Source organism: Mobula birostris, chromosome 10 (genome assembly GCF_030028105.1).
Source record: "Mobula birostris isolate sMobBir1 chromosome 10, sMobBir1.hap1, whole genome shotgun sequence".
NCBI classification, from domain to species: Eukaryota; Metazoa; Chordata; class Chondrichthyes; order Myliobatiformes; family Myliobatidae; genus Mobula; species Mobula birostris.
The window spans coordinates 21,802,967-21,830,598 of record NC_092379.1 but is presented as its reverse complement, the minus strand read 5'-3'; the positions used below and the strand labels follow the sequence as shown (position 1 = coordinate 21,830,598).

Sequence of the window (27,632 nt, the reverse complement as noted above, 5' to 3'; positions counted from 1 at the left end):
GGTGGAAATGGGGACTAAGAAAAGTATGGCTATGTTAATGGGGCTATATTATAGATCGCCCTGCAGGACCTAGAGGCACAAATTGTCGGGACATCACAGGCTATTGCAAGAAACACAAGGTTGCGATAGGAGGTGATTTCAACTTTCCACAAATTGACTTGGACACCCAGACTACAAAAGGGATGGAGTCTGTCAAATGTATTCAAGAAAGTTTCCTTAATCAGTAGATAGAAATCCCAACAGAGTGTGTGCAATTCTTGATATCTTATTCAGGAATGAGACAGGGCAGGTGACAGAAGATTGTGTACGGAAACACTTTGCATCAACTGATCATAATGCCATTAGTTTCAAAATAAATTTGGAAAAAAATAGATCTCGTTCCCAGGTTCAGAATCTAAATTGGAGAAAGGCCAGTTCTGATGATATCAGAAAGGATCTGGTAAGCGTGAATTGGGACAGGCTGTTTTCTGGCAAAGGTGTACTTGGTAAGTGAGAAGCCTTCAAAAGTGAAATTTTGAGAGCACGTTGCTTGTATGTGCCTGTCAGAAGAAAAGGCAAGGATGACATTTGATATTGAGGTCCTGGTTAAGAAGTACAAGGAAGTGCACAGCAGGTATAGGCAGGTAGGGACAAATGAGGTACTTATGGAGTGTAAGAAATATGAAGAAAACACCTAAGAAAGAAATAAGAACGGCTAAAAGAATGAACGAATGTAAACAACAGGAATTCTACAGATGCTGTAAATTTAAGCAACACAGATCAAAGTTGCTGGTGAATGCAGCAGGCCAGGCAGCATCTCTAGGAAGGGGTGCAGTCGACGTTTCAGGCCGAGACCCTTCGTCAGGACGAACTGAAGGAAGAGTGATGCTGGACAGCAAGTGTTGTGGACAGCAAGAAAGACTATCAGAGCTTGTAGTGGGATCTGGACCAGTTGGTAAAATAGTCTGAAAAATAGTTGATGGAATTTAATGCAGACAAGTGCAAGGTGTTGCACTTAGGTAGGACCAGCTGAGGTAGGTCTTACACAGTGAACGATGGGACACTGAGGAGTGCAGTAGAACAAAGAGATGTGGGAACACAGGTTCATAATTAATTGAAAATGGAGGCACAGGTAGATAGGATCATAATGAAATCTTTTGGCATACTGGCCTTCATAAATCAAAGTACTGAGTACAGGAGATGGGGTGTTATGTTAAAGTTGTATAAGACATTCTTGAGGCCTAATTTGAATTGAATTGAATTGAATTGACTTTATTACCTACATCCTTCATATACATGAGGAGGAAAAATCTTTACCTGTTCAGCTTTGGTCACATCTGCAGGAAAGGTGTAAATAAGCTTGAAAGAGTACAGGGAAGGTTTAAGAGGATGCAGCCAGGACTGAGAAACTGAGTTATAAGGAAAGATTACACAGGTTAGGACTTTATTCCTTGCAACGTAGAAGGTTGAGGGGAGATTTGATGGCAGTATAGAAAATTATCAGGGGTATAGATAGGGTAAATGCAAGCAGGCTTTTTCCACTGAGGTTGGCTGGAACTACAACTAGAGATCATGGGTTAAGGGTGAAAGGTGAAATGTTTAAGGGAAACCTGAGGGGAAACTTTTTCACTCAGAGTTTTGTGAGAGTGTGGAATGAACTGCCAGAGCAAGTGGTGCTTGCAAGCTCGATTTCAATGTTTAAGACAAGTTTGGATGGTTACATGGATGGGAGGGGTATGAAGGGCAATGGTCTGGGTGCAAGTCAATGGGACTTGGCAGCTCAAATGGCTCAGCACAGACCAGATGGGCCAAAGGGCCTGTTTCTGTGCTGTACTTTTCTGTGACTCTGTGACTGTCAGACAATGACCAAGACCAGACAGTCTGTGTCTGCATTGCTTGCAGTTGACAAGAATCCAGATTTCTGGACAAACATATCAGATGTAAAAGGGGCACGAGAGGGTAGATGTTGGGAGAATTTCACCTGTCATACAGCAACGAACAAGGGGACAGAGTTACAAAGTAAGGAGCAGGACATTTGAAACTGTGGTGCAGAGATTTCTTCCCTCAGATGGAATGAATTCCCAGAAACCTTAGCCCAGAAGATGGAATCTGGTGGTCTGCACTTCCTCCTGTTTTCTTCTTGTGAGTTCAGTGGAGACAGAGACAGAGAGGATTAGAAGAAGAGACAAAGGATGAGATCAGAACTATGCAAATAAAGAAATAGGTGTGTTGGACCCAGGATTGATCTTCAAAGATTTTGACACCCAGGAACTTGAAACTGCTCAACCTTTCCACTGCTGATCCTTCAATGAAGACTGATGTGTGTTCCTATGACTTCCCCTTCCTGAAGTCTGCAATCAATTGCTTCGTCTTACCGACGTTGAAAGTAAGGTTGTTGTTGAAACGCCATGAACCCAACTGATCTATCCTGCTCTTGTATGCCTCCTCATCACCCTGAAACTCAGCCTACAATAGCTCAACAGTAAATTTATAAATGCCACTTGAGTTCTACCTAGCCACACAGTCGTGGGTGCAGAGAGAGTAGAGCAGTGGGTTAAGCACACATCCTTGAGGTGCTCCAGTGTTGATTGTCAGTGAGGAGGAGATGCTCATTCAGATCCACACTGACTGTGGTCTCCCAGTGAGGATGTCAAGGATCCAGTTGTGGAGAGAGGTCTGGAGGCCCAGGTTTTGGAGCTTGTTGATTAGAACTGAGGTTATGATTGTGTTGAACACTGAGCTGTAATCAGTAAACAACATCCTGACGTTCAGCAGGTATTGTTATTGTCCAGGTGATCCAAGGCCGAGTGGAGAGCCAGTCAGATTCCACCTGCTGTAGACCTATTGTGGCAACAGGCAAATTGCAGTGGGTCCAGGTCCTTGCTTAAGCAGGAGTTGATTCTGGCCATGACCAACCTCTCAAAGCATTTCCTCACAGTAGATGTGGGTGCAACTGAGTGATAGTCATTGAGACAGCTCACCCTGCTGTTCTTGGGCACTGGTATGATTCTCACTCTTTTGAAACAGATCGGAACCTCTGACTGCAGCAGTGAGATATTGAAGATGTTCCTGAACACTCCCACCAGTTGGTTGCACAAGTTTTCAATTCCGTACCAGGCACAGCATCAGGGCCTGATTCAGTGTGAGGATTCACCCTCTTGAAAGCTGCTCAGACGTTGGCATCCGAGACAGAGATGACAGGGTCAACAGACACTGCAGGGATTCACCCACATGTAGTTTTATTCTCCCTTTCAAAGTGTGCTTAAATGGCGTTGAGCTCATCTGGGAATGAAGCATCACTGCCATTCATGTTGTTTGGTTTCACCTTGTAGGAAGTAATGGCCTGAAAAGTCTGCCAGAGCTGAAGGGATCTGATTCCTTCTCTAAGTTCAATTGGAATTGTTCAAAGGTTCATTATTATCGAAGCCTGTATCCACATACAACTTGAAATTTGTGTTCTCCAGATAGCCACAAAAAGACAGGCATCGGCGATGAAACTGTCGCTCACTTAATGGATGCTTTAAATGGCGAAATGGAGTCAATCGTCGGCTCACACGCTGTCTTGAAGTTTCATTGCATCAAAGCCATCTGAGTACATACTCGGAATCTTTTTGGAGATAGCAAAGCACTGGATCACTGAAACAATATCCAATCTAAATCACAGTCTCGAAATCTAACAGTCTGAGAAACATATTTAAGAAGAAAAACAGACGCAAAGGACCAGAAAAGGATATTTTTGTGAGCTATCTGGAAGACGTTGACTGAGGGAGCATTGCACTCTGGCACCATCTTAACCAATAGCCTACCGCAGTTCGTATCTGGGCTTCTTGTCCTATGTTGAGTCACCAGCCTAGACTGCCATAAATCGAGGCCTCAGCAGAGTACAAATCTCCAGGTCCATCCACAGCTTTTGGTTTGGGATATCCGGGATGTTCTCGAAGGGACACACTCATCCACACAGGTCTTGATGAAGTCAGTGACAACTGTGGCATATTCATTCAGATTGGAAGAAAGGTCTCTGAATATTGTCTAGTTCACCAGCTCAAACTCCTGTAAGCGCACTTGTGACTTCCTTGACCAAATCTTCTTGGTCCTCACTACCAGCACTGTGGTCTTTAGTCTCTGCCTATATGCTGGGAGTTGAAGTACAGCCAGGTCATCGGCCTCACCAAAGTGTGGCCACGTGCTGGCACGGTAACCGTTGTTGATGGTGGTATCACAGTGGTCAAGTGTTGGCTCCTCTGGTTCCACAGGAGATATGTTAGTGGTCATTGTTCAGAGAGTTCTTCAAGATGTCGTGGTTCAAATCCAGGTGTGCTATTTCGTGTCCACTGATCACAGTGCTCAGCTCTTCCAGTGACTGTCCGATGCTGGCCTGAGGTGGCTGCCCCCACACCATGCCTGGATCTGCTGTAGACTAATGGACTGAAATTGTTTGCAATCATTCATCAACAACTCCATTATCACTGTGTCATGTGACAGGGGACTGAACCCAGCAGGATTTAATCGTGAGCAGTGTCCTGCAATGATCTTTGTCGGCCCTGCAACTATTCACTGATATAACTAATGATGTGGATGATGGGACACAAAGCCATGTCTATGGAACAAAGTGAAATCATTGACTGGGGCAGGCAAGTTACAGAGATGAAAAGAGAGATTTTTCATGAGGGATTCGAAAGTCAGAATCAGAATTTTCAATCTGGAGGAATCCCAGGATCAGTCTGAACAGATATGAGGCAGCTCATTGATTCAGGTCAATGTCACAAATGGATCTACAGACTCTCACCTGCACTGAGACAAGAAGGTTGCAGGAAATGCTGTCTTTGATCAGAAACTGCATTTCTCATTGCAATTCACAGCTCCGATAGCACATTTTATTGGCATTCTAGCAGCTAAATGTCATGTAGCTGGGCAAATGTCCCACAGTTCAAGCTGTGACCCAACTGAGTCCCGAGGAAATAAGCTCCTTGATGTTTGATTTTGTTTTCTCAGTCAGAGGTTGTAAGCAGAGATGAGCAACCCACTCTGTAAACAAACCTGATTTCATTCCGATGTACAATTCTGCACAGGATAAGTCTGAGCTGAAGTTGTCAAGCCAGCTGACGGCAGATATTGTCCAGTTTGTAAATTTTCTATTTCTAATCTACAGAGTTGTCTGTCTTTATCCAAAATCCCTCCATTGAAGAGATGTGGATCAACCAGACCGCTACTCTGGTGTGTATGATTGTGGGTGCTGATCTGAGCCAGGTCCAAATCCACTGGAAGGTGAATGAGAGGGAGAAAATCAAAGCAAATGTCACCAAAAAACTGAGAGAGGAAGGAACCCAAGACACAGTGATCAGCCAACTCCAGACCAGTGTGGAGGAGTGGACCAGTGGGGTGGAGTACACTTGCTCTGCCCAACAACCTTCTGCAACCTCACCAGTATCAGCACGGACAAAAAGTACCAAAGGTGGGCAAGAGGTCAGCGATTAAAATGGACAACGTTGGTTACCTCAGTAAAAATGTTTGACATTTCCATTGTTTGCCCATCAGTTCCACTGGAGACAAAAGGTCCCAAAGTCAGACTGCTGCCACCGCCAGAGGGAGAGACCAAGAGTGGGAACACGGTCACCCTCGAGTGTGTTGCTTCTGGATTCTACCCGGACCAAATAACCGTCACCTGGGAGAAAGGGGACTCTCTGATCTCTTCCAACACCAGTGTGAGACCAACTGCTCTGGAACAGGCAGGGACTTTCATTGCCAGCTACGTCCTGACCGTGAGCACAGAGGAGTGGAAGGAAGGCTCAGTTTTCAGATGCACAGTGTCTCATCCCCCCTCCAACACCAGTGTCAGGCAGGATGTGAAAAACATTCAAGGTATGATTCTGAGATTCACTCCACTGTTGACATCCTCTGCCACAGTCACAACCCAGGGACAAGCAAGGTCAATAGGTAACGGCAAGTCTGGCATTGTTGTAGTTGTGTGAGTGGATTAATAATGCAGAGGCAGAGAGTGGGAAAGAAGCAGAGTTCATCCGATGCTTTCAAAACTTAACTCTCTTCTAAACTACCAACACAAGGTCTGTCTGTCCATCAGTAAATACCCATCTGGGCCCCTCTGTCGCATCTCAGACAGATGTGCAAGAGTGTAGCATCCACTCAGTACTAGTACCAGGATCACTGACCTACAGTCTGTTCCCAAGCCTCAGGACAATGGCGTGAACACACAACCAGAGGTGACTGTGAAAGATTGTAGCTTTAGATTACAAACTATTTCACTGATGTTCTTTGGTGAAGGACCCTGGCCTTCCTACCCTGTTTACCCGTATCCATCAGTCTCACATCAAACTCTTCATTGCTCTCTGATGGACCTGCTGGAGCAGAGTAAGGAATGCCGGCCTTGTCAGTGAGGGAATGATGAAATAATGACTGCAGGGTCAATGTTTCCACACCAACGTCTCAGAGACTATTGTCAGCAGAACTGGAGGAACTGAGTTCCACTGGATCAGGCATTGTGGAATGTAACTGGACATCAGACAGTTGTTGAGTTCCAGTAAACCAGAGAGATGCACAGTACTCAGCCAGGCACAGAACTAGTGCTGAAGCAATGGTACAGAGTACACTTGTGATGCTATCTCAGTGTTATCCCTTTCTCTGTTCACAAGTGTTCTCTAACCCACTGAACACTTTCCACAATTTATCTTTCATTTCCAAAAGTAAAAACTTTTACATTTTAGATGTGGAGAGATCACTAGTGGTGTAAACATTGGCCTCGATGGTGTAAGAGCAGAATATTCCAGGTGAACATCATGCAAATGAAAAAGTCCATTCCCAATAGGGACCCTCTGAAGTTACCCTTCCCCACCAGATGAGACGGAAAGAAGTTGGGTCACTGGGTTCTCTGCAGCAGAGATTCCCATGGACAGAGTGACCAACAAGTCCAGTTGTCAACCTTCAACTGATGGTTGATCCTCCAACAGTGTGGTTTACGTCTCTGAAACAAGCAAGGTTACCTGCAAGTCCTTTCTCATTGGCTCAAAATGGAAATATATATTCCATGACTAAGTACATCAAAATAAATTACCAACATTTCTGAGATCCTGCGGATTTTGTTAAAACTTCCTTGTGTCAGGTCTGATCCTGTTGGAAACTTGTGTAGACTACTTGACAGGTTAAAAGTCAGCCTGTGTTTGTGTAATCAAAGTTCAATAAGAAGGTATGGAAAGCATTTGGCTGCCAGTGTTCCGTGCCGGTATGTTTTGGGATACAATTGTGTGACTTAAACCTGAGGGGCTAGAAGTGTTGCCTGGTTGGTTCTGTCCTTCATTGTACAGACAGACAGACAGACATTCAAGTAGATTTTGGTAAATGTGTACTATCGTTTCCACTGTGCAAATGATAGAAAATTTTGGATTGGTCCACAATTTCAAAGTTTAATAGACAGGGAAAGGTATTTCATCAACTGTGTGAAGACAATTGGTGAACTCATTCAGAAAGTGGAGAGTTACAGAAAGAAGGGACAATATGTAGCCAGTGATGTCCTCTGACCTGCAGCAATGTGTTCAGTGATGACACTATTCACTAGATTTATTCATGGTTTAGATATTGGGTAGAAACACAGATGAATAATTTTTGCCACTCACACAAGGCTGGCAGACCTGTCAGCATCTGGAAAGCTTTAACTACAGAGATAATAATCGATGAAATGAATAGGCAGGAACCAACTCCAGGTCTTTGGACAAACTGTCTTGGAGGGACTGCTGAACATACATGAACTCCCCAGAGCAAATTACAAGTTGGGATGATGGTTAATGAACATTAAGTGAAGACCTGGTCAATATTTTTAGCAGAGCGAACATAGTTGATTCAGAGAAACTAGTTCATTTAGTTCTGTCCAGGGGCTCACAGGTTACAAATGACATGCTGTGAAGAAACAAGTCATCAAGTTTACTCAACTTTATTGCCATGTTGATCTTCAAGAAACAACGACAAGAAACTAACCTTCTCACTTTCTCTATTCTTTCAGAAACCTGCACAGACTTGACAGGAGAGGAGGGGAAGGAAGAACAGGGACACGTGGACGGAGATGACAATGTGCTTACGGTTGTTGCCTTTGTCATTCTGTTCATCATCAGTTTCCTCTACAGCACCTTAGTCACCGTTGTCAAGGTAACTAATTGACTAACAGAGACATCCCATGAAACACAAACTTTCACCTTCCTTACCTCACATTGCATTCTCTGACACTGCAATCCCAACGACAGCACAATCAACAGACAACGCAGTCTGAGGCCTTCACAACCCCTGGGACTTTACACCTTTCCTCTTTACTCCGAGCCTCTGGGCCTTGATAAGCAGAAGTTATGACCTGTACAAAAGGGACAGGTTACACCTGAATCCACAGGGGACAAATATCCTTGCAGACAGGTTTGCTGGAGCTGTTCAGAAGAGATTAAACAAATCTGGCAGGGGGATGGGAAATGATGTGATAGGGATGAGGATCAAATCGTTATGTTTACAAACAGGAGCAGTGTGTAGTGAGACTGCTACTAAGAAGAAGCTGATGACCAGGTAAAATTACAGTTAACGGGATGAGTTGCAATGTAAAAGAGGACGCAAATTTAAAATGTGATGAATACAGGACTGAAGGTGTTATATTTGAATGCACGCAGGGTATGGAATAAACTCGATGAACTTGAAGCCCAGCTACATATTGACTTTCTGGGCATCACCGAATTGTGGCTGAAAGATTATAGCTGTGAGCTTAATGTCCAAGGATACACATTGTATCGAAAGGACAGGGAAGTAGGCAGAAGGCGTGGTGTGGCAGTATTGGTAAAAAATTAAATGAAATCATTAGAAAGAGGTGACATAGGATCGGAAGGCGTAGAATCGTTCTGGGTAGAGCTCAGAATCTGGAAGAGTGAAACACCCTGATGGGAGTTATATACAGACCTGCAAACAGTATAGCAAAGATGTAGTCTACAAATTACAACCGCGGACAGAAAGTGCATGTCAAAAGTGCAATGTTAAGATAGTCATCGTGAATTTCAATATGCACGTTGATTGAACTGGAGTGGAACCAATATCCTGGCTTTGCTGATGCTACTTGGGAGAGTTTAAGCTCGTCTTGCAGGGGCTGAGAGCCAGAGCCCCAGGTCAGTAGGGGAAGGACCTGACCAGAAGTTAGATGTCAGGAAAGGTATTGAAAGGCTACTTCCTTCAGAACCCGAGGGTACATTCCATCAGGTCCAGGAGATTTATCCAACCTCAGACCATTCAGCTTCCTGAGCACCTTCTCAGTCGTCATTTTCACTGCACCTACTTGTCCAATATACTGCATATGTCTTTTCTTTCTCCTGCTGTAATTTTTAATCCACATCCTGGCTGCTGTTTAGAGGCCTGTCTACAACTGCCACTGGGTTCCTTTTACCCTTGCCATTCCTTAACTCAACCCGTAGAGACTCTACACCTTCCGATTCTATGTCACCCCTTTCTAATGACTTAATATTATTTCTTATGAACAGGGCCGCACCACCCCTTCTGCCTACTAACCTATCTTTCCGATACACCATATATCCTTGGACGTTCAGCTCCCAATGGCAGCCATCCTTTAGCCAAGATGAAATTAGAGCATGGAGCAGTTTGTGGAACTACAATCTTATAGACATTTCAGAAACCTGGTCAAGAGAGGGGCAGGAATGGGTGATTAATGTACCAGGTTCTTTAAGGAGGGTGCAATCACACTAATGGGATTGTACTACAGACCCCTTAAAAGCCACCAGGACATTGAGGAATGGATATGTAATTAGGTTCACCAAAAGTATAAAAATAATATTTTTGTTGTCGTCATGGAGGGTTTCAACTTCCCTAATATCAACTGGGACTATCTTAGTGTATGTGCGTCCAGGAAGGTTTCTTAAATCAGTATGTGCACAGTCCAATGAAAGGAGGGGGCCATTCTGTTACAGGTGTTGGGGAATGAGCCTGGCTAGGTGACTGACCTTTCAGTGGGTGAACAGTAAGGGAACAAGGGCATTCAGCAGGAACTAAGAAGAGTTAATTGGAAACACCTTTTCTCTGGCAAGTCCACATCAGACATGTGGAGTGTGTTTAAAGAGCAATTGCGCAGAATGCAGGAAAGGTATATTCCTGTCAGAAGGAAGGATGGGCATGGAAAGATAAGGGAACCCTGCATGTCCAGAGAAGTGATGAATTTAGTCAAGAAAAAAAGATAAAGTTTGTAAGGCTTCAGAAGGTTGAATCAAACAAAGCACATGAGGGGTATAAAGAAGCCAGAAAGGAACTAAAGGGAATTAGGGAATTAGGAAAGCCAGGAGAGGCCATGAAAAGTCCTTGATAAGTTGGATTAAGGAGAATCCCAAGGCGTTTTATACATACATCAAGACCAAGAGGATAACTCAGGAGATGGTGGGACAACTCAATGATAAAGGGGGGAACATTTGCTTGGATGCAGAGAATGTGAGTGAGGAACTTAATAAGTTCTTTGCTTCAGTATTTACAAAGGGAAAAGATGTGGAGGACCAGAAGAACAGTGCTGAGTGTATAAATAAATTAGGGAATTTAGAGGTAAAGGCAGAGGAAGTGTTGGGCCTCCAAAAAAGGATTAAGATGGATAAGTCCTCAGGACTAATGTTACATAGAAACTTAGAAAACTTACAGCACAATACAGGCCCTGTGGCCCACAATGCTGTGCCGAACATGTTCTTACTTTAGAAATTACGTAGGTTACCCAGAGCCCTCTATTTTTCTAAGATCCATGGACCTATCCAGCAGCCTCTTAAAAGACCTTATTGTATCCGCCTTCACCTCCATCGTCGGCAGCCTATTCCACACACTCACCACTCTCTGTGTAAAAACTTACCCCTGACATCTCCTCTGACCTTAAAACTGTGCCCTCTCTTGTTAACCATTTCAGTTCTGGGGAAAAGCCTCTGACTATCCACACAATTAATGTCTCTCATCATCTTGTACACCTCTATCAGGTCACCTCTCATCCTTCGTCACTCCAAGCAGAAAAGGCTAAATTTGCTCAACCTATTCTCGTAAGGCGTGCTCCCCAATCCAGGCAACATCCTTGTAAATTACCTCTGCACCCTTTCTATATTTTCCACATCCTTCCTCTAGTGAGGTGACCAGAACTGAGCACAGTACTCTGTGGGGTCTGAGCACGGTCCTATACAGCTGCAACATTATCTCTCAGCTCTTGAACTCAATCCCACAGATGATGAAGGCCAGCGTACCATATGCCTTCTTAACCACACTGTCAACCTGTGTCGCAGCTTTGAGTGTCCTGTGGACATGGAGCCCAAGATTCCTCTGATCCTCCACACTGCCAAGAGTCTTACTATTAATACTATATTCTGCCATGATATTTGACCTACCAAAATAAACCAGCTCACACTTACCGGGGTTTAACTCCAACTGCCACTTCTCAGCCCAGTTTTACATCCTATTGATGTCCTGCTGTAAACTCTGACAGCCCTCCACACTATCCACAACACCCCCAACCTTTGTGTCATCAGCAAATTTACTAACCCATCCCTCATCCAAGTCATTTATAAAAATCACGAAGAGATGAGGTCCCAGATGAGGCACACCACCGGTCACCAACCTCCATACAGAATATGACCTGTCTAAACAACCCTCTGCCTTCTGTGGGCAAGCCAGTTCTAGATCCACAAAGCAAGGTCCCCTTGGATACCATGCCACCTTACTTTCTCAATAAGCCTTGCGTGGGGTACTTTATCAAATGCCTCGCTGAAATCCATAGAGGCTAATGTTGTACCTCTACTTAAGAAGGGAACAAGGCAAAATCCTGTGAACTATAGACTGGTGAGTCTCACGTAAATTGAAGGGAAATTGCTAAGGAAAAATCTTGGAGAAAGATTATCTGAGTATTTGGAAACCCAAGGCCTAAGAAGGGAGAGCTAGCACGACTTTCTGTGGCACAAGTTGTGCCTTACCAACTTAATTGGGTTTTTTGACAAGGTGCCAAGCCAGATTGATGAAGGCAAGGCAGTGGATACTGTCCACATGGATTTTAGCAAGGCATTTGACGAAGTCCCCCATGGGAGGCTAATCCAGAAGATTAAGATGCATGGGATACGTGGTAAATTATAAAAATAAAAGAGAGGAAGTATAACATAGCAAGGATGAGTGGGAAGCCATAGCATTGGGAGACTTTTAAGGAGTAACAGAAGATAACTAAAAAGGCAATATGAGGGGAAAAGATGAGATACGAAGGTAAGCTAGCCAAAAATATAAAGGAGGATAGTCATAGCTTCTTTAGGTATGTGAAGAGGGAAAAAATAGTTAAGACCAAAGTTGAGCCCTTGAAGGCAGAAACGGGGAAATTATTATGAGGAACAAGGAAATGGCAGACGAGCTGAACAGGTGGTTTGGATCTGTCTTCACTAGGGAAGTTACGAACAATCTCCCAGATGTAATAGTGGCCAGAGGACCTGGGGTAACAGAGGAACCGAGGGAAATTCATATCAGGCACAAAATGGTGTTGAGTAAACTGATCGGACTGAAGGTTGATAAATCCCCAGGGCCTGATGGTCTGCATCCCAGGGTACTTAAGGAGGTGGCTCTCGAAATCGTGGATGCATTGGTAATTATTTTCCAATGTTCTATAGATTCAGGATCAGTTCTTACAAATTGGAGGGTAGCTAATGTTATCCCACCTTTTAAAGAAGGAGAGAGAGAGAAAACAAGCAATTGTAGACCAGTTAGTCTGACATCAGTGGTGGGGAAGATACTGGAATCAATTATAAAAGATGTAATAGTGACATATTTGGATAGCAGTGGCAGGATAGGTCCGAGTCAGCATAGATTTATGAAGAGGAAATCATGCTTGAGAACGTGACTATGAAAATGGATATGGGAAAGCCAGTGGATGTAGTGTACCTGGACTTTCAGAAAGCCTTTGATAAGGTCCCACATAGGAGGTTAGTGTGCAAAATTAGAGCAAATGGTATTGGGGATAGGGTACTGACATGGATAGAAAATTGGTTGGCAGACAGGAAACAAAGAGCAGAGATTAATAGGTCTTTTTCAGAATGTCAGGCAGTGACAAGTGGGGTACCGCAAGGCTCGGTGCTGGGACCGCAGCTATTTACAATATACATTAATGATTTAGATGAAGGGATTAAAAGTAACATTAGCAAATTTGCAGATGACACAAAGCTGGCTGGCAGTGTGAAATGTGAGGAGGGTGTTATGAGAATGCAGGGTGACTTGGACAGCTTGGGTGAGTGGGCAGATGCATGGCAGGTGCAGTTTAATGTGGATAAATGTGAGGTTATCCACTTTGGTGGCAAGAACAGAAAGGCAGATTACTATCTGAATGGTGTCAAGTTAGGAAAAGGGGAAGTCCTTGTTCATCAGTCACTGAAAGTAAGCGTGCAGGTACAGCAGGCAGTGAAGAAAGCTAATGGCATGCTGGCCTTCATAACAAGGGGAATTGAGTATAGGAGCAAGGAGGTCCTTCTGCAGTTGTACAGGGCCCTGGTGAGACCTCACCTGGAGTACTGTGTGCAGATTTCCTCTCCAAATTTGAGGAAGGACATCCTTGCTATTGAGGGAGTGCAGCGTAGGTTCACGAGGTTAATTCCTGGGTTGGCGGTACTGTCATATGTTGAAAGACTGGAGCGACTGGGGTTGTATACACTGGAATTTAGAAGGATGAGGGGGGGATCTGATTGAAACATGTAAGATTATTAAGGGATTGGACACGCTAGAGGCAGGAAGCATGTTCCCCATGTTGGGGGAGTCCAGAGCCAGAGGCCACAGTTTAAGAATAAGGGGTAGACAATTTAGAATGTTGAGGAAAAACTTCTTCACACAGAGAGCTGTGGTTCTGTGGAATGCTCTGCCTCAGAAGACGGTGGAGGCCAATTCTCTGGATTCTTTCAAAAAAGAGTTAGATAGAGCTCTTAAAGATAGTGGAGTGAAGGGATATGGGGAGAAGGCAGGAAAAGGGTACTGATTGTGGATGATCAGCCATGATCACAGTGAATGGTGATGCTGGCTCAAAGGGCTGAATGGCCTACTCCTGCACCTGTTGTCTATTGTCTAATCATCTTTTTGGATTCAGAACTGGCTTACACATAAAAGAGAGTGGCTAGTGGTTGAAGGGACATGTTCAACCTGGAGGGCTGTGATTAGTGGAGTTCCACAGGTGTCTGTACTGGGACTATCGTTGTTTGTAATGTATATAAATGATCTGGATGAAAGTGTAGATGGGTTGGTTGGTAAATTTGTGCATGATTCCAAGGCTGGTGGAGTTGTGGATAGGGCAGAAGACACTGAGAGGAGCAGGCCAAAATTGATTGGAAGGGGACACTAGCAGGGATGATGGCAGGGCTGCAATGGCTGGTGATTCTGAGTGCAAATCAGAAGGCGCAAGATAGATGCATCCCAAAGAAGAAATATTCTAAAGGTGGGATGACGCCAGGCGGTAACTATGGAAAAGAGTAAACAAACAATGTCTTGGGCCAAGAGCCTTCATCAGACTGAAACATTGATGATTGACTCTTTTTCACAGATGCTGCCAGGTCTGCTGAGCTCCTTCAGCATTTTATGTGTGTTAGAAGCCATGGTATTCCAGGAAAGACACTGGCATGGATGGAACACTGGCTGATTGGCAGGAGGCAAAGAAAAGAGGGTCTTTTCTGGTTAGCTGCCAGTGAATAGTGGTGCTCCACAAGGGTCTGTGTTGCAACTGCTTCTTTTCATGTCAATTGTCAATAATTTGGATAACGGAATTGATGGCTTTTATGTCCATGTTTGCAGATGATACAAAGAGAGGTGGAGGGGAAGGCAGAGTTGAGGAAGCAGAGAGGCTACAGAAATACTAAGAAATATCAGAAGAATGGTTGAAGAAGTGGTAGATATGAGGAGGTGATAGACAGGGGCTACAGGGATGAGATCACCCCAAGGTTGCAGGAGACAGGTGTCTGGGTGACTGTCAGGAGAAGGAGGGCAAATGTACAAGAAGTGCAGAGAACACCTGTGGCTGTTCCCCTCAATAATAAATCTATAACTTTATATAATATTGAAGGGGAGTCAGAGTGACTGGGTCTCTGGCACTGAGTCTGGTGATGTGGCTCAGAAGAGGAGAGAGGCGAAGAGGAATGCAGTGATGATAGGAGATTCCTCAGACAGAGGATCAGGATGAGGTTCTGTGGGTGCGATACTGACACACAGATGGTATGCTGCATCCCTGCTGTCAGGATCAGGGATATCACAGATTGTGTCCATGGCATTCTCAATGGCGAGCATGAACAGCCGGAAGTCTTTGTTATGAGACACTCCCAACTGCACCAGCTTCCGGGAGTATGGATAGCTGGCACGGCCCCTTGAAGGGATCAGGACGGTCCTGCTAATTGATAATCATGTTTGTGTGCCAAGAATTGAGTATTGAAGGAACAACTGAACAGAAGTTCAGCGCTCAATCGTAAGCTGCTTTGTGCTATCATCCAGCTTAGTATTGTGCTCAGCTCTAATTTGATACCCTGACTAGAACCTTGCTTCATTTACCCCGGCAATTAGGTCCAAACCATCCTTATCAAGGACTCTTGTCTCAGTACGATTGAGCCAACATGGACCCAGTGCAATATCAAAGTCTTTCGTCCACTGTGGTGAGCCACAGTGAAAGGATTTCCAGACAAGGTCTGGAGATTAACGACCTCCTGGTACCTGTTCATCAACTTTCTCAGGGAGGAAGCCAAGGTCACTCGGGAGAGCCAGTTGGTGCTTCTGTGGAGCCAGCAGGTCTCCCAACCCTGCAGAGATTCGACAGTGACTCGGGTTCTTACCGTGGCTTCCTCAGCCAATGCTCACTCGTGTTTGAACTACAGCTGTCCCAGTTCCTTTCAGAGCGAGGAAAGGTGGCCTTCATTTTCTCTCCAGGACTGGAAAAGTCCTGGCCTTGGCCACTGCGCATTGGGAACATCGGTCTGAGATCTGCTCGGATTCAGAGGAATTCATGGCTGCCATGAGGAAGGTGTTTAATCACCTCACTGGAGCCAGCTGAGACTCAGACCGGCTGATGAAGATTCGACAGGGGGGATGGTCCACAGCCGACAACGCAATTGAATTTTGGACCTTGTCCCAGAAGAGTGGTTGGAATGGAGAGGCCATGGCCATGCTCTACCACCACAGAAGAACTAAAGGATGCCTCGTTTTGGGAGAGCCAGCTGAGATCTTCGAGGCTTTGAGTGACCAGTCCGTCCGTCTCAACAATCGTCTGGCAGAGCGAAAGTGGGACCACCTCAGGAAATCAAAGTGAGCCAGTTTGAGCCCAGTCCCCATGCAACACAGTTCCACCCCACAACCTCGGACCATAACCAGCCCGTCGCTGCTCAAGATCCAGTCGAACTCATGCAGGTCGGTTGTGCTGGGCTCTCCGGTGATGAAAGGTCCCGGCGTCAGAGTCGCTGCTTTTACTGTGGGGGAGTATGTCACTGGTGAGCCGAGTGTCCCAGGCTGCAACCGTCGAGACTGCTAAGATCATCCAGTATCAGGAGGACTGTGACGGTGGCAGTCACTACTCCCAGTACAACTGACTCTGGGTTCATGCTGAAGGCAGAGTTCACCCGGGGTAAAAACTTAAGGCAGGTGAGAGCTGCCTGGACTCTGGGACAGTGGGTTATTTTCTGGATTTAAGAACCACCCATCGGTTCCACATACCGCTGTGAGAGTTGAGCCAACACATGCCCGCAACTGTCTTGGACGGTCGCCCACTAGGTTCCGGGCAGATCCAGCAACAGATTGTGGATTTGCAGATGAGGATAGGGGTCATGTGGAAGACACTAGCTTCCACATTATTGACTCTTCACTCATATCACTGATCCTCAGGTACCCTGGGCTGTCCCAGTATAACCCATCCGTGGACTGGAGAAAGGGCAGAATCATTGCTTGGTCCATTCATCGTAAGAGGTTTTATTTGCACCATGGTATTCCGAGACGCAAACACTCCTGTGACCAAGAACTAATTAGAGGGCAGCCTTCAGTGTGAGGTAACCTGAGACCTCCTAGAGACCAAGTCCTGCCCTCAAGGACAAACAAGCCATTTCCAGTCAATAGGACTCTGTGAGTCCAAACACTATCTAGTCATGTCCTCTCGATCAGGACAGGACAAAGCAAATACCTGAACAGTCTGGGGAACTTGCAGCCAAGCTTATGGAATCCAGCCGCCAGTTCCAAAGGAAGGGATAAGTCTCCTTTACGCTGACCCTTGAAGTCTTTTTCCAAGAGGGAAATAACCCTCAGTAATGCCTTATTGCTGTTGCCTGAGGATTCAGACGGGGATTTGAAGAGGAAGAAGTGTTCAAAAGGCAAGATGACACAATTATGGTATCAAGGGAACTCAAAGGCAACATAACAGCCAAAGAGAGGGCATATAATTGAGCTGGAATTGGTGGGAATTTGGAGGGTTGGTAAGCATTTAAAATCAACAGAAGGCAACTAAAAAAGTCAACAAGGAGAATCAGATGGAATGCTAAAGTAAGCTACTCAATAATATTAAAGAAACACCAAAAGTCGCTTCAGATACATAAAGTGTAGAAGAGAGGCAAGAGTGGAAATCAATGCTGGAAAGGTAGTAATAGGGGACAAGGAAATGCAGGAGGAACTGAATAAATATTTTGCATCACTCTTCGCTGAGGAAGACATGAGCAGTCTGATAGAACATCCGGGCATCGGGGTCATGACGTGTGTGAAGCTGCCATTACTACGGAGAAGATTTTTGAGAAATAGAAAGGTCTGAAGGTAGATAAATCACCTGGACCTGATGGTGTACACACGAGGGTTCAGAAGGAGGTAGCTTTGGAGATTGTAGAGGCATTAACTGTGATTTTTCAAGAATCCCTAGATTCTGGAATAGTTCCAGAATTCTGGGAAATTACAAATGCCATTCTGCTCTTCAAGAAGGGAGAGAGACAGAAGGAAGGAACGTATAGGCCAGTTAGTCTGACTTAAGTGGTTGAGAAGATGTTGGAATTGATTGTTAAGTTGTGGTTTTGGGGTACTTGAAGGCACATGGTAAGATAGGCAGAAGTCAGCATGGTTTTCTCAAAGGAAAATCTTTCATGACAAATATGTTGGAATTCATTGTAGAAATAAAAAGCAAGATAGACAAAGGAGAATCAGTTGATGTTGTGTGCTTGGATTTTCAGAAAGCCTTCAGCAAGCTGCCACACATGAGGCTGCTTAACAAGCTACGAGCCCATGGTACGACAGGAAAATTTCCAGGATGTTTAAAGCAGTGACTGATTGGTTGGAGGCAAAGAGTGGGAATAAAGGGAGACTTTTATGGTTGGCTGCAGGTGACTAGTGGTGTTCCACAGAGGTCTTTATTCGGAATGATTCTTTTTACATTATATGTCAACGATTTGGATGTTGGACTTGATGGCTTTGTTGCAAAGTTTGCAGACGATATGAAGACAGGTCGAGAGGCAGGTCATCTTGAGGAAGTAGAGAGGCTACAGAAAGATAGACAGATTAGAAGAATGGGCAAAGAAGAGGCAGATGGAATACAATTCGGGAAGTGTATGGTCATGCTCTTTGGCAGAAGAAATGAAAGGGTTGACTATTTTCAAAATAGACAGAAAATATGAAACACTGAGACGCAAAGTGTTTTGCGAGTCCTCGTGCAGGATACTCGAAAGGTTAATTTGCAGTCGGTGGTGAGGAAGGCAATGTGATGTAGAGGACTAGAATATAAAATCAAGGATGTAATGTTGATAATTTAAACGGCAACGAACGGTAAACATCGCCGTTCAGTGCAGGCGTAAAGCTGCTGCACCTTTGTTCCCAAAGTTTTCTGTGTTCAATCACAAGTCTTGTCCTTTTCACAATTTTACAGCTTTGCTGAAACATCTACTTTAATTTTATGAACCAAATGGACCTTTCTGAAAAATTTTCGTGGCATTCAGCCCCTGCCACGATTTTAAACAAACGTCACCAATGGTGAGGCAAGCTGTGTGTCGGATCTGCAGGCAAACCGATGGAGATAAAAAGCGAGGGTGGCAACATGCAGACCTCCAACCAATAGAGACAGGCGGTTGGCATGTTTCTCTAACCAGATAAAAGACAGGTGGGAGGACCAGCAGACCTTTTAATCAATGGCTGCAGGGATAGAAACAGGTAGGTGGGAGGTCTGGTTCACTGTGTCTACCTGACATTTTCTCTGACGTTTCCCTTCTCTGTCTTCCCTCCGCAAACAGCCTCCGGTGGGAATGGCCTGTGTATACTTACATCCCGACACTCTCGCAGACATCCTCTCTGCATCAACCCCATCTGGGCCTTTCAATGGTCAATAGGTTTCTGAGTTTTTTATGGCGGTTGGCCATACTGTTCCTGGTTTTGGGGAATGACCCTGGCCAGGTGATTAACCTTTCAGTGGGTGAACAGTTCGGGAATCATGACCACAACTTGTTAACTTTCAGGATAGTTATCGAAAGAATAGGTATGGTCCTTGTGGAAGAGATTTAAATTGACACAGGGCAATTTACAAGGGCATTAGGCAAGAACGAAGAAGCGTTAATTGGGAACACCTTTTCTCTGGCAAGTCCACATCAGACATAAGACCATGAGACAGGAGCAGTATTAGGCCATTCTGCCCATCAAGGCTGTACTGCCATTCCATCATGGCTGATCCTGGATTCCACTCAACCCCATAAACCTGCCTTCTCACCATATCCTTAGATACCCTGATCAGGAAAATATCAACGTGCCTTAAATATGCCCACAGAATTGGCCTCCACTGCAGTCTGTGACAGACCATTCCACAGTTTCACTTTAGGCATCTGTAGTCTCGTGAAACCATGGATTTGGCCTGGGCAAGGTTGTATCAAAGACCGGTAGTTGCCCATGCTGCAAGTCTCCCCTCTCCATGCCACTGATGTTGTCCAAAGGAAGGGACTCGGGCCAATTCAGATTGGCACCAGTGTCGTCGCAGAGCAATGTGTGGTTAAGTGCCTTGCTCAAGGACACAACACACTGCCTTAGCTGAGGCTCAAACCAGTGATCTTCAGATCACTAGACAGATGCGTTCATCAATTGGCCACACGCCAACACACAAATTCACTACTCTCAGGCTAAAAAAAAATCCTCCTTACCTCTGTTCTGAAAGATCCCCCTCAATTTTGAGACTGTGCACTCTTGTTCTGCATACTCCCACCATAGGAATCATCCTCTCTATATCCACCCTATCTCGTCCTTTCAACATTCACTAGGTTTCAATGAGATCTGTCTGCATTCTGCTAAGTTCCAGCGAGTCCAGGCCCAACACTGCCAAACTCTCCTCATATGTTAACCCCTTCATTTCTGGAATTATCCTCGTGACTCTCTCCAATGAAAACACACCCTTTCTGAGATAAGGGGTCCAAAACTGTTGACAATACTCCAAGTGCAGCCTGATTAGTGTCTTTTAAAGCCTCAGCAATATCTCCTTGCCTTTATATTTTATTCCCATGAAATAAATGCTAATATTGCATTTGCCTTCTTCACCACAGACTCAACCTGTAAATTAAACTTCTGAGAGTCTTACACGAGGACTCCTAAGTCCCCTTGCACCTCTGTTGTTTGAACCTTCTCCCCATTTAGATGGTAGTCTGCACTATAGTTTCATTTACCAAAATGCATTACCATGTATTTCCCAAGATTGTATTCCATCTGCCACTTTTTGCCCATTCTTCCAATTTATCTAAGTCCTACTGCAATTGCATTGCTTCCTCAGGACTACCTACCCCTCCACCTATCTTTGTATCATCCACAAACTTTGCTACAGAGCCATTAATTCCATTATCTGAATCATAACCAAACAATGTGAAAAGTAGCGGTTTCAATACTGAGGAACATCACTAGTCAATGGCAACCAACCAGAGAAGGGCCTTTTTATTCCCACTTGCTGCCTCCTACCTGTCAGTCATTCCTCTGTCCATGTCAATATCTCTCCTGTAACACCATTCAATTTTATCTTGTAAAGCAGCCTCATGTGTTGTTCCTTATCAAATAACTTTTCAAAATCCAAGTAAGTACCATTCACTGCCTCTCCTTTGTCCAGCCTGCTTGTTAGTTCCTCGAAGAACTCTAACAGATTTGTCAGGCAAGATTTCCCATTGCAGAAACGACGCTGACTTTGACAAATGTTATCATTCGTCTCCAAATACCCCAAACCTCATCCTAAAGAAAGAGACTTCAACACTTCCCAACCACTGAGTTTTGGATAACTCGCCTATAATTTCCTTTATTTTGCCTTCCTCCCTTCTTAAAGAATGCAGGGTGTTTAAAGAGCAATTGCACAGAGTACAGGAAAGGTATGTACCTGTTAGAAGGAAGGATGGGGATGGAAATATAAGAGAACCTTGGATATCCAGAGAGGTGATGAATTTAGTCAAGAAGGAAAAGAAGTATGTAAAGTTTCAGATGTTTGGATCAAAGGAAGCACATGGGGAGTGTAAAGAAACGAGAAAGGAAGTAAAGGGAATGAGGAAAGCCAGCAAGGGCCATGAAAAGTCCTTGGCAAGTGGGATTAAGGTGAATCTCAAGGCATTTTATACAGACACCGAGAGGAAGATGATAACTTAGAACAGGGTGGGACCACTCAAGAATGGGGAGAGGGGACATTTGCTTGAATGCAGAGAATGTGAGTGAGGTGCCAAGTGAGTACTTTGGTTCAGTACTTACCAAGGAAAAGGATATGGAGGACCAGGAGATCAGTGCTGAGTATATAAATACATTCGGGCATTTAGAGGTCAAGGAGAAAGAAGTGTTGGACCTCCTGATCAGGATTAAGATGGATAACTCCTCAGGGCCAGATGTAATTGACTCCAGGTTATTGAAGGATGCAAGATGTGAGCTTGCTGGGCCCTTGACCAGCATCTTTGTGTCCTCTCTCGCCACAGGTGAGGTCCCTGAAGACCGGAGAGTGGCTAATATTGTACCTCGATTTAAGAAGGGAAAAAGGGAGAATTGTGGGAACTATGGACCAGTAAATCTCACTTCAACTGAAGGGAAATTGCCCAATAAAAATCATAAGGATAGGATATCTGAGCATTTGGAAACCCATGGCCTAATTGGGGCGAGACAGCATGGCTTTAAGCGTGGTAGGTTGTGCCTTACCAACTTGATAGAGTTTTTTGACAAGGTGACAAGACAGATTGATGAGGGTGGGGCAGTGGTTGTTGTCTACATGGATTTTAGGAGGGCATTTGACAAAGTCCCCCGTGGGAGGCTAATCCAGAAGATTAACATACATGGGATCCGTAGCAAATTTGCTGTTGGATTCAGAACTGGCTTGTGAATAGAAGACAGAGGGTAATGGTTTAGGGGACTTGTTCAAGCTGGAGGTCTGTAATTAGTGGAGTTCCGTAGGTATCTGTGCTGGTACTTCTGCTGTCTGTAATGTATATAAATGATCTGGATGAAAATGTGGACGGGTGGGTTTGTAAATTTGTGAATGATACCAAGAATGGTGCAGTTGTTGGCAGTGTAGAAGACTGGCAAAGAATACAGCACAACATTGATCAGCTGCAGATGTGGACTGAGAAATGGCAGAATGGAGTCTAATCCAGATAAATGTGAGGTGTTACACCCCGGGAGGGCAAATGAAAAGAGACAGTACACCTTTAACAGCAAGGTCTTTTACAGTGTTGTTGAGCAGAGAAATCTTGGGGTCCAAGTTCATACTCCTTGAAAGTGGCTACACAGGTCAATAAGATGGTTAACAAGGTTTAAGGAATGCTTGCTTTTAATATTCGAGGCATTGAGTTCGAAAGTCAGGAGGTTATGTTGCAACTTTTATAAAAGTCAGGTTAGACCACACTGAAGTACTGCATGCAGTTCTGGTTGCCCCACCGTTGGAAGGAAGTTGAGGCTTTGGAGAGGGTGTAGAAGTTGTTTGCCAGGATGCTGCCTGGTTTCGAGGGAACATGCAAGCAGGAGAGGCCACATAAACTTGGGTTGTTTTCTCTGGAGCGTTGGAGGCTGAGGGGTGGCAGAATCTGATAGAGGTTTGCAAGATTATGAGAGACAATGATAAAGTGGACAGAGAGTTTGGGTCTAATGATGTCTACTATAAGCCCACGTCTCTCAAAGCTGCCTGGAGTATTCCTCTTCCCACACTGTTACTTGTAAAAGTGTCACCCCCTTCTCTCAATTTCTCCGTCTCCACCGCATCTGCTCTCAGAATGAGGCTTTCCATTCCAGGACGAAGGAGATGTCTTCCTTTTTTAAAGAAAGGGGCTTCCCTTTCTCCACCATCGACTCAACCCTCAAATGCATCTCTCTCATTTCACGCACACCCGCTCTCACCCCATCCTCCCACCACCCCACTAGGGATAGGGTTCCTCTTGTCCTCATCTACCACCCCACCAGCCTCCGTGTCCAACATATAATTCTCCATAACTTCCGCCACCTACAATGGGACCCCAGCATAAAGCACATTTTTCCCTACCCCCCCCCACTTTCTGCTTTCCACAGGGATCGCTCCCTACACGACTCCTTTGTCCATTCATCACCCCTATCCCTTCCCACTGATCTCCCTCCTGGCACTTACCTTGGTAAGCGGAACAAGTTCTACACCTGTCCTTACACTTCCTCCCTCACCACCATTCAGGGCCCCAGACAGTCCTTCCAGGTGAGATGACTCTTCACCTGTGAGTCTGCTGGTGTGATATACTGTATTCGGTGCTCCCAGTGTGGCCTTCTATATATTGGTGAGACCCGACGCAGATTGGGAGACTGCTTCACTGAACACCTACACTCTGTCCGCTGGAGGAAGCAGGATCTCCCTGTGGCCACACATTTTAATCCTACGTCCCATTCCCATTCCAATATGTCAATCTATGGCCTCTTCTACTCTCGAGATGAAGCCACACTTAGGTTGGAGGAACAACACATTATATTCCGTCTGGGTAGCCTCCAACCTGATGGCATGAACATCGATTTCTCTAACTTCTGTTAATACCCCTCCTCTCCTTCTTACTCCATCCCTTATTATTTATTATCATTATTATAATTTTTTTCTCTCTTTCCCTCTCACAACAACTCCTTGCCTGTTCTCCATCTTGCTCTGGTGCTCCCCTCCCCTCTTCTTTCTTCCAAGGCCTTCTGTCCCATGATACTCCCCCTTCCCCAGCCTTGTATCCCTTTTTCCAATCAACTTCCCAGCTCTTGACTTCATCCCACCCCCTCCTGTCCTGACGAAGAGTTTCAACCTGAAACGTTGACTGTACTTCTTCCTTTAGATGCTGCCTGGCCTGCTGCGTTGCACCAGCATTGTGTGTGTGTTGTGTGGACAGAGAGTATCTCTTTCCCTGGGTTGAAACATGTAATACCAGAGGGAATGAATTTTAGGTAAAGGGGTGTAGGTCGAAGGGGATATGAGGGGTGAGTTTTATATGCAGAGAGTGGAGGATGTCTGGAATGCGCAGCCTGGTGTGGTGGTAGACGCAAGTACATTAGAGATGTTTGAAGAGGCAAGTGGATATAGGGAAGAAGGGGGGATATGGACATGGTGTAGGTGGTAGGGATTGGTGCTTGGGTGTTTTTGATTTACTTTGTAGCTGGTTCGGCTCACCAGTGCAGCCAAAATGGCCCAAGCTGTAGTAAATTATTTTGGTGCCGCATCCCAAGGGAAAGAATTTGTCGAATTCCTACGAGTTTTTTTTTAGATTAGGGGTGAATGAGCCCACTTGGCAATTACTCTGGATTGGGCATTGTGCAATGAACCAGAATAGAGTGGGCAGTTTTAGGTAAGGGAACACTTGGGAGCCAGTGATCATAATATGATGTAATGCACCCTGCAATTAATTTGAAAAGGAGAATCTAAAGTCAGTATTACAGTGGAGTGAAGGGAATTACAGAGGTATGAGGGAGGAGTGGGCCAAAATTGATTGGAAGGGGACACTAGAAGGGATGACGGCACAGCAGAAATGGCTGGATTATCTGGGAGCAATTTGAAAGGCACAATACAGATGGACCCCAAAGAAGAAATATTCTAAAGGCAGGATCATGCCAGGCAACATCTATGGAAAAGAGTTAACAAACAATGATTCAGACCAAGACCCTTCATCAGTCTGAAACTTTGATGGTTTACTCTTTATTGTAGGTGCTACCAGGCCTGCTGAACTCTTCCAGCATAGTGTGTGTGTTGCCAAATGACCCATAGTTCTACAGGAGAGATACGAACCTGGATAGAACATTCTCTGATTGGTAGGAGGCAAAAAGTAGGAATAAAGGGAGCCTTTTCTGGTTAGCTGCTGGTGACTCGTGATGTTCCACAAGGGTCTGTGTTTGGACTGCATCTTTTCATGTAAAATGTCAGTGAATTGGATTACAAAATTGATGGCTTTTATGGCCAAGTTTGTGGATGATACTGAGAGAGGTGGAAAGGCAGATAGAGTTGATAAAGCAGAGAGGCTACAGAAATACTTAGACAGATTTTAAAAATGGGCAAAGAAGTGGCAGATATGATAAAGTGTAGACTACTTTCTAAGCAAGAAGGCTGCGAGTGGAACGGCTGAGGATTTCTGGAGCGAAGGCATTTTACTACTCAGGGTAAAGAGAGGCAAGACTGCGCAGGCGCGTGATGTCTGCCGGTAGAGCGGGAAATGTTTAAAGACTGCCATATCCAGCAGGCAGCGGAGTGAGAGGGCTTAAGCTCAACGGGCTTAGGCAGTAACGGGATGAGGTGAGGTAGGTTTACCTGTGTTAATTGTAGAAAGGAGGTATGTGTGTGAGGCCGGTGTTCTGTGCTCGGTGTCAGATGTGGGAGGTCCTGGAGTCTGCCAGCCTCCCGGACGGCCATATCTGCACCCGGTGTGTCGAGCTGCAGCTCCTAAGGGACCGCGTTAGGGAACTGGAGTTGCAGCTTGATGACCTTCGTCTGGTCAGGGAGAGCAAGGAGGTGATAGAAAATAGTTATAGGCCAGTGATCACACCAAGGCCACAGGAGCCAGGCAAGTGGGTCGCAGTCAGGAGAGGGAAGGGGAAGAGCCAGGTACTCGAGAGTACCCCTGTGGCTGTCCCCCTGAACAATAAGTACTCCTGTTTGATTACTGTTGGGGGTGGGGGGGACAGCCTACCTAGGGGAAGCAGCCATGCCTCGGGCACAGAGTCTGGCCCTGTGGATCAGAAGGGTAGGGAAAGGAAGAGAAAGGCAGTAGTGATAGGGGACTCTATAGTTAGGGGTTCAGACAGGCGATTCTGTGGATGCAGGAAAGAAACTGGGATGGTAGTTTGCCTCCTAGGTGCCAAGGTCCGGGATGTTTCCGATCGCGTCCACGATATCCTGCAGTGGGAGGGAGAACAGCCAGAGGTCGTGGTACATATTGTCCTGAAAACAAATTACAGGGAGTTAGGAAGGAAGTTGAGAAGCAGGACCGTAAAGTTAGAGGGGGTACACTTTGGAAGGCCAAACTCCAAGGCAGAGTACAAAGTAAATGGCAGGATACTTGGTAGTGTGGAGGAGCAGAGGGATCTGGGGGCACATGTCCACAGATCCCTGAAAGTTGCCTCACAGGTAGACAGGGTAATAAAGAAAGCTTATGGGGTGTTCGCTTTCATAAGTCAAGGGATAGAGTTTAAGAGTCGCCATGTAATGATGCAGCTCTATAAAACTCTGGTTAGGCCACACATGGAGTACTGTGTCCAGTTCTGGTCGCCTCACTATAGGAAGGATGTGGAAGCATTGGAAAGGGTACAGAGGAGATTTACCAGGATGCTCCCTGGTTTAGAAAGTACGGATTATGATCAGAGTTTAAGGGAGCTAGGGCTTTACTCTTTGGAGAGAAGGAGGATGAGAGGAGACATGATAGAGGTGTACAAGATATTAAGAGGAATAGATAGAGTGGATAGCCAGCACCCCTTCCCCAGGGCACCACTGCTGATGACAAGAAGACATGGCTTTAAGGTAAGGGGTGGGAAGTTCAAGGGGGATATTAGAGGAAGGTTTTTAACTCACAGAGTGGTTGGTGTGTGGAATGCACTGCCTGAGTCAGTGGTGGAGGCAGGTACACTCGTGAAGTTTAAGAGACTACTGGACAGGTATATGGAGGAATGTAAGGTAGGGGATTATATGGGAGGCAGGGTTTGAGGGTCGGCACAACATTGTGGGCCGAAGGGCCTGTAATGTGCTGTACTATTCTATGTGCTATGTAATCTCAGGATTACTGTCTGTGCCATGTGACAGTGAGTATAGGAATAGAATGAGGTGGAGGAAAAATGTGTGGCTGAGGGATTGGAGCGGGGACAGGAATTCAGATTTCTGGATCATTGGGACCTCTTTTGGGGCAGGTGTGACCTGTACAAAAATGACAGGTTGCACTTGAATCCCAGGGGACTATTACCCTGGCGGGGAGGTTTGCTAAGGCTACTGGGGAGAGTTTAAACTAGAATTTTTCGGGGGTGGGAACCGAACTGAAGAGACTGGGGAAGAGGCGATTGGCTCACAAATAGAGAAAGCTTGGAGACAGTGTGTGAGGGAGGAAAGGCAGGTGATAGAGAAGGGACGCACTCAGACCGACAGTTTGAGATGTGTCTATTTTAATGAAAGAAGTATTGTGAACAAAGCGGATGAGCTTAGAGCGTGGATCAGTACTTCGAGCTATGATATGTTGGCCATTACAGAGACTTGG

The 27,632-nt window shown here is 45.3% G+C and overlaps 1 long non-coding RNA gene and 1 gene segment (V, D, J or C); one reads left to right on the top strand and one right to left on the bottom strand.

Annotated features, from left to right (window-relative positions):
* The window catches only part of LOC140203907 (uncharacterized), a 156,145-nt gene that overhangs the window by 21,645 nt on the left and 106,868 nt on the right, over positions 1-27,632 (bottom strand). The window lies entirely within an intron of this gene.
* LOC140203905 (immunoglobulin heavy constant gamma 2-like) overlaps positions 1-27,632 on the top strand; it is a 35,411-nt gene that overhangs the window by 4,543 nt on the left and 3,236 nt on the right. Inside the window, 3 exon segments of the C gene segment in view lie at positions 5,129-5,431; positions 5,515-5,838; positions 7,988-8,130. Of these exon segments, the coding sequence occupies positions 5,129-5,431; positions 5,515-5,838; positions 7,988-8,130 (770 nt within the window).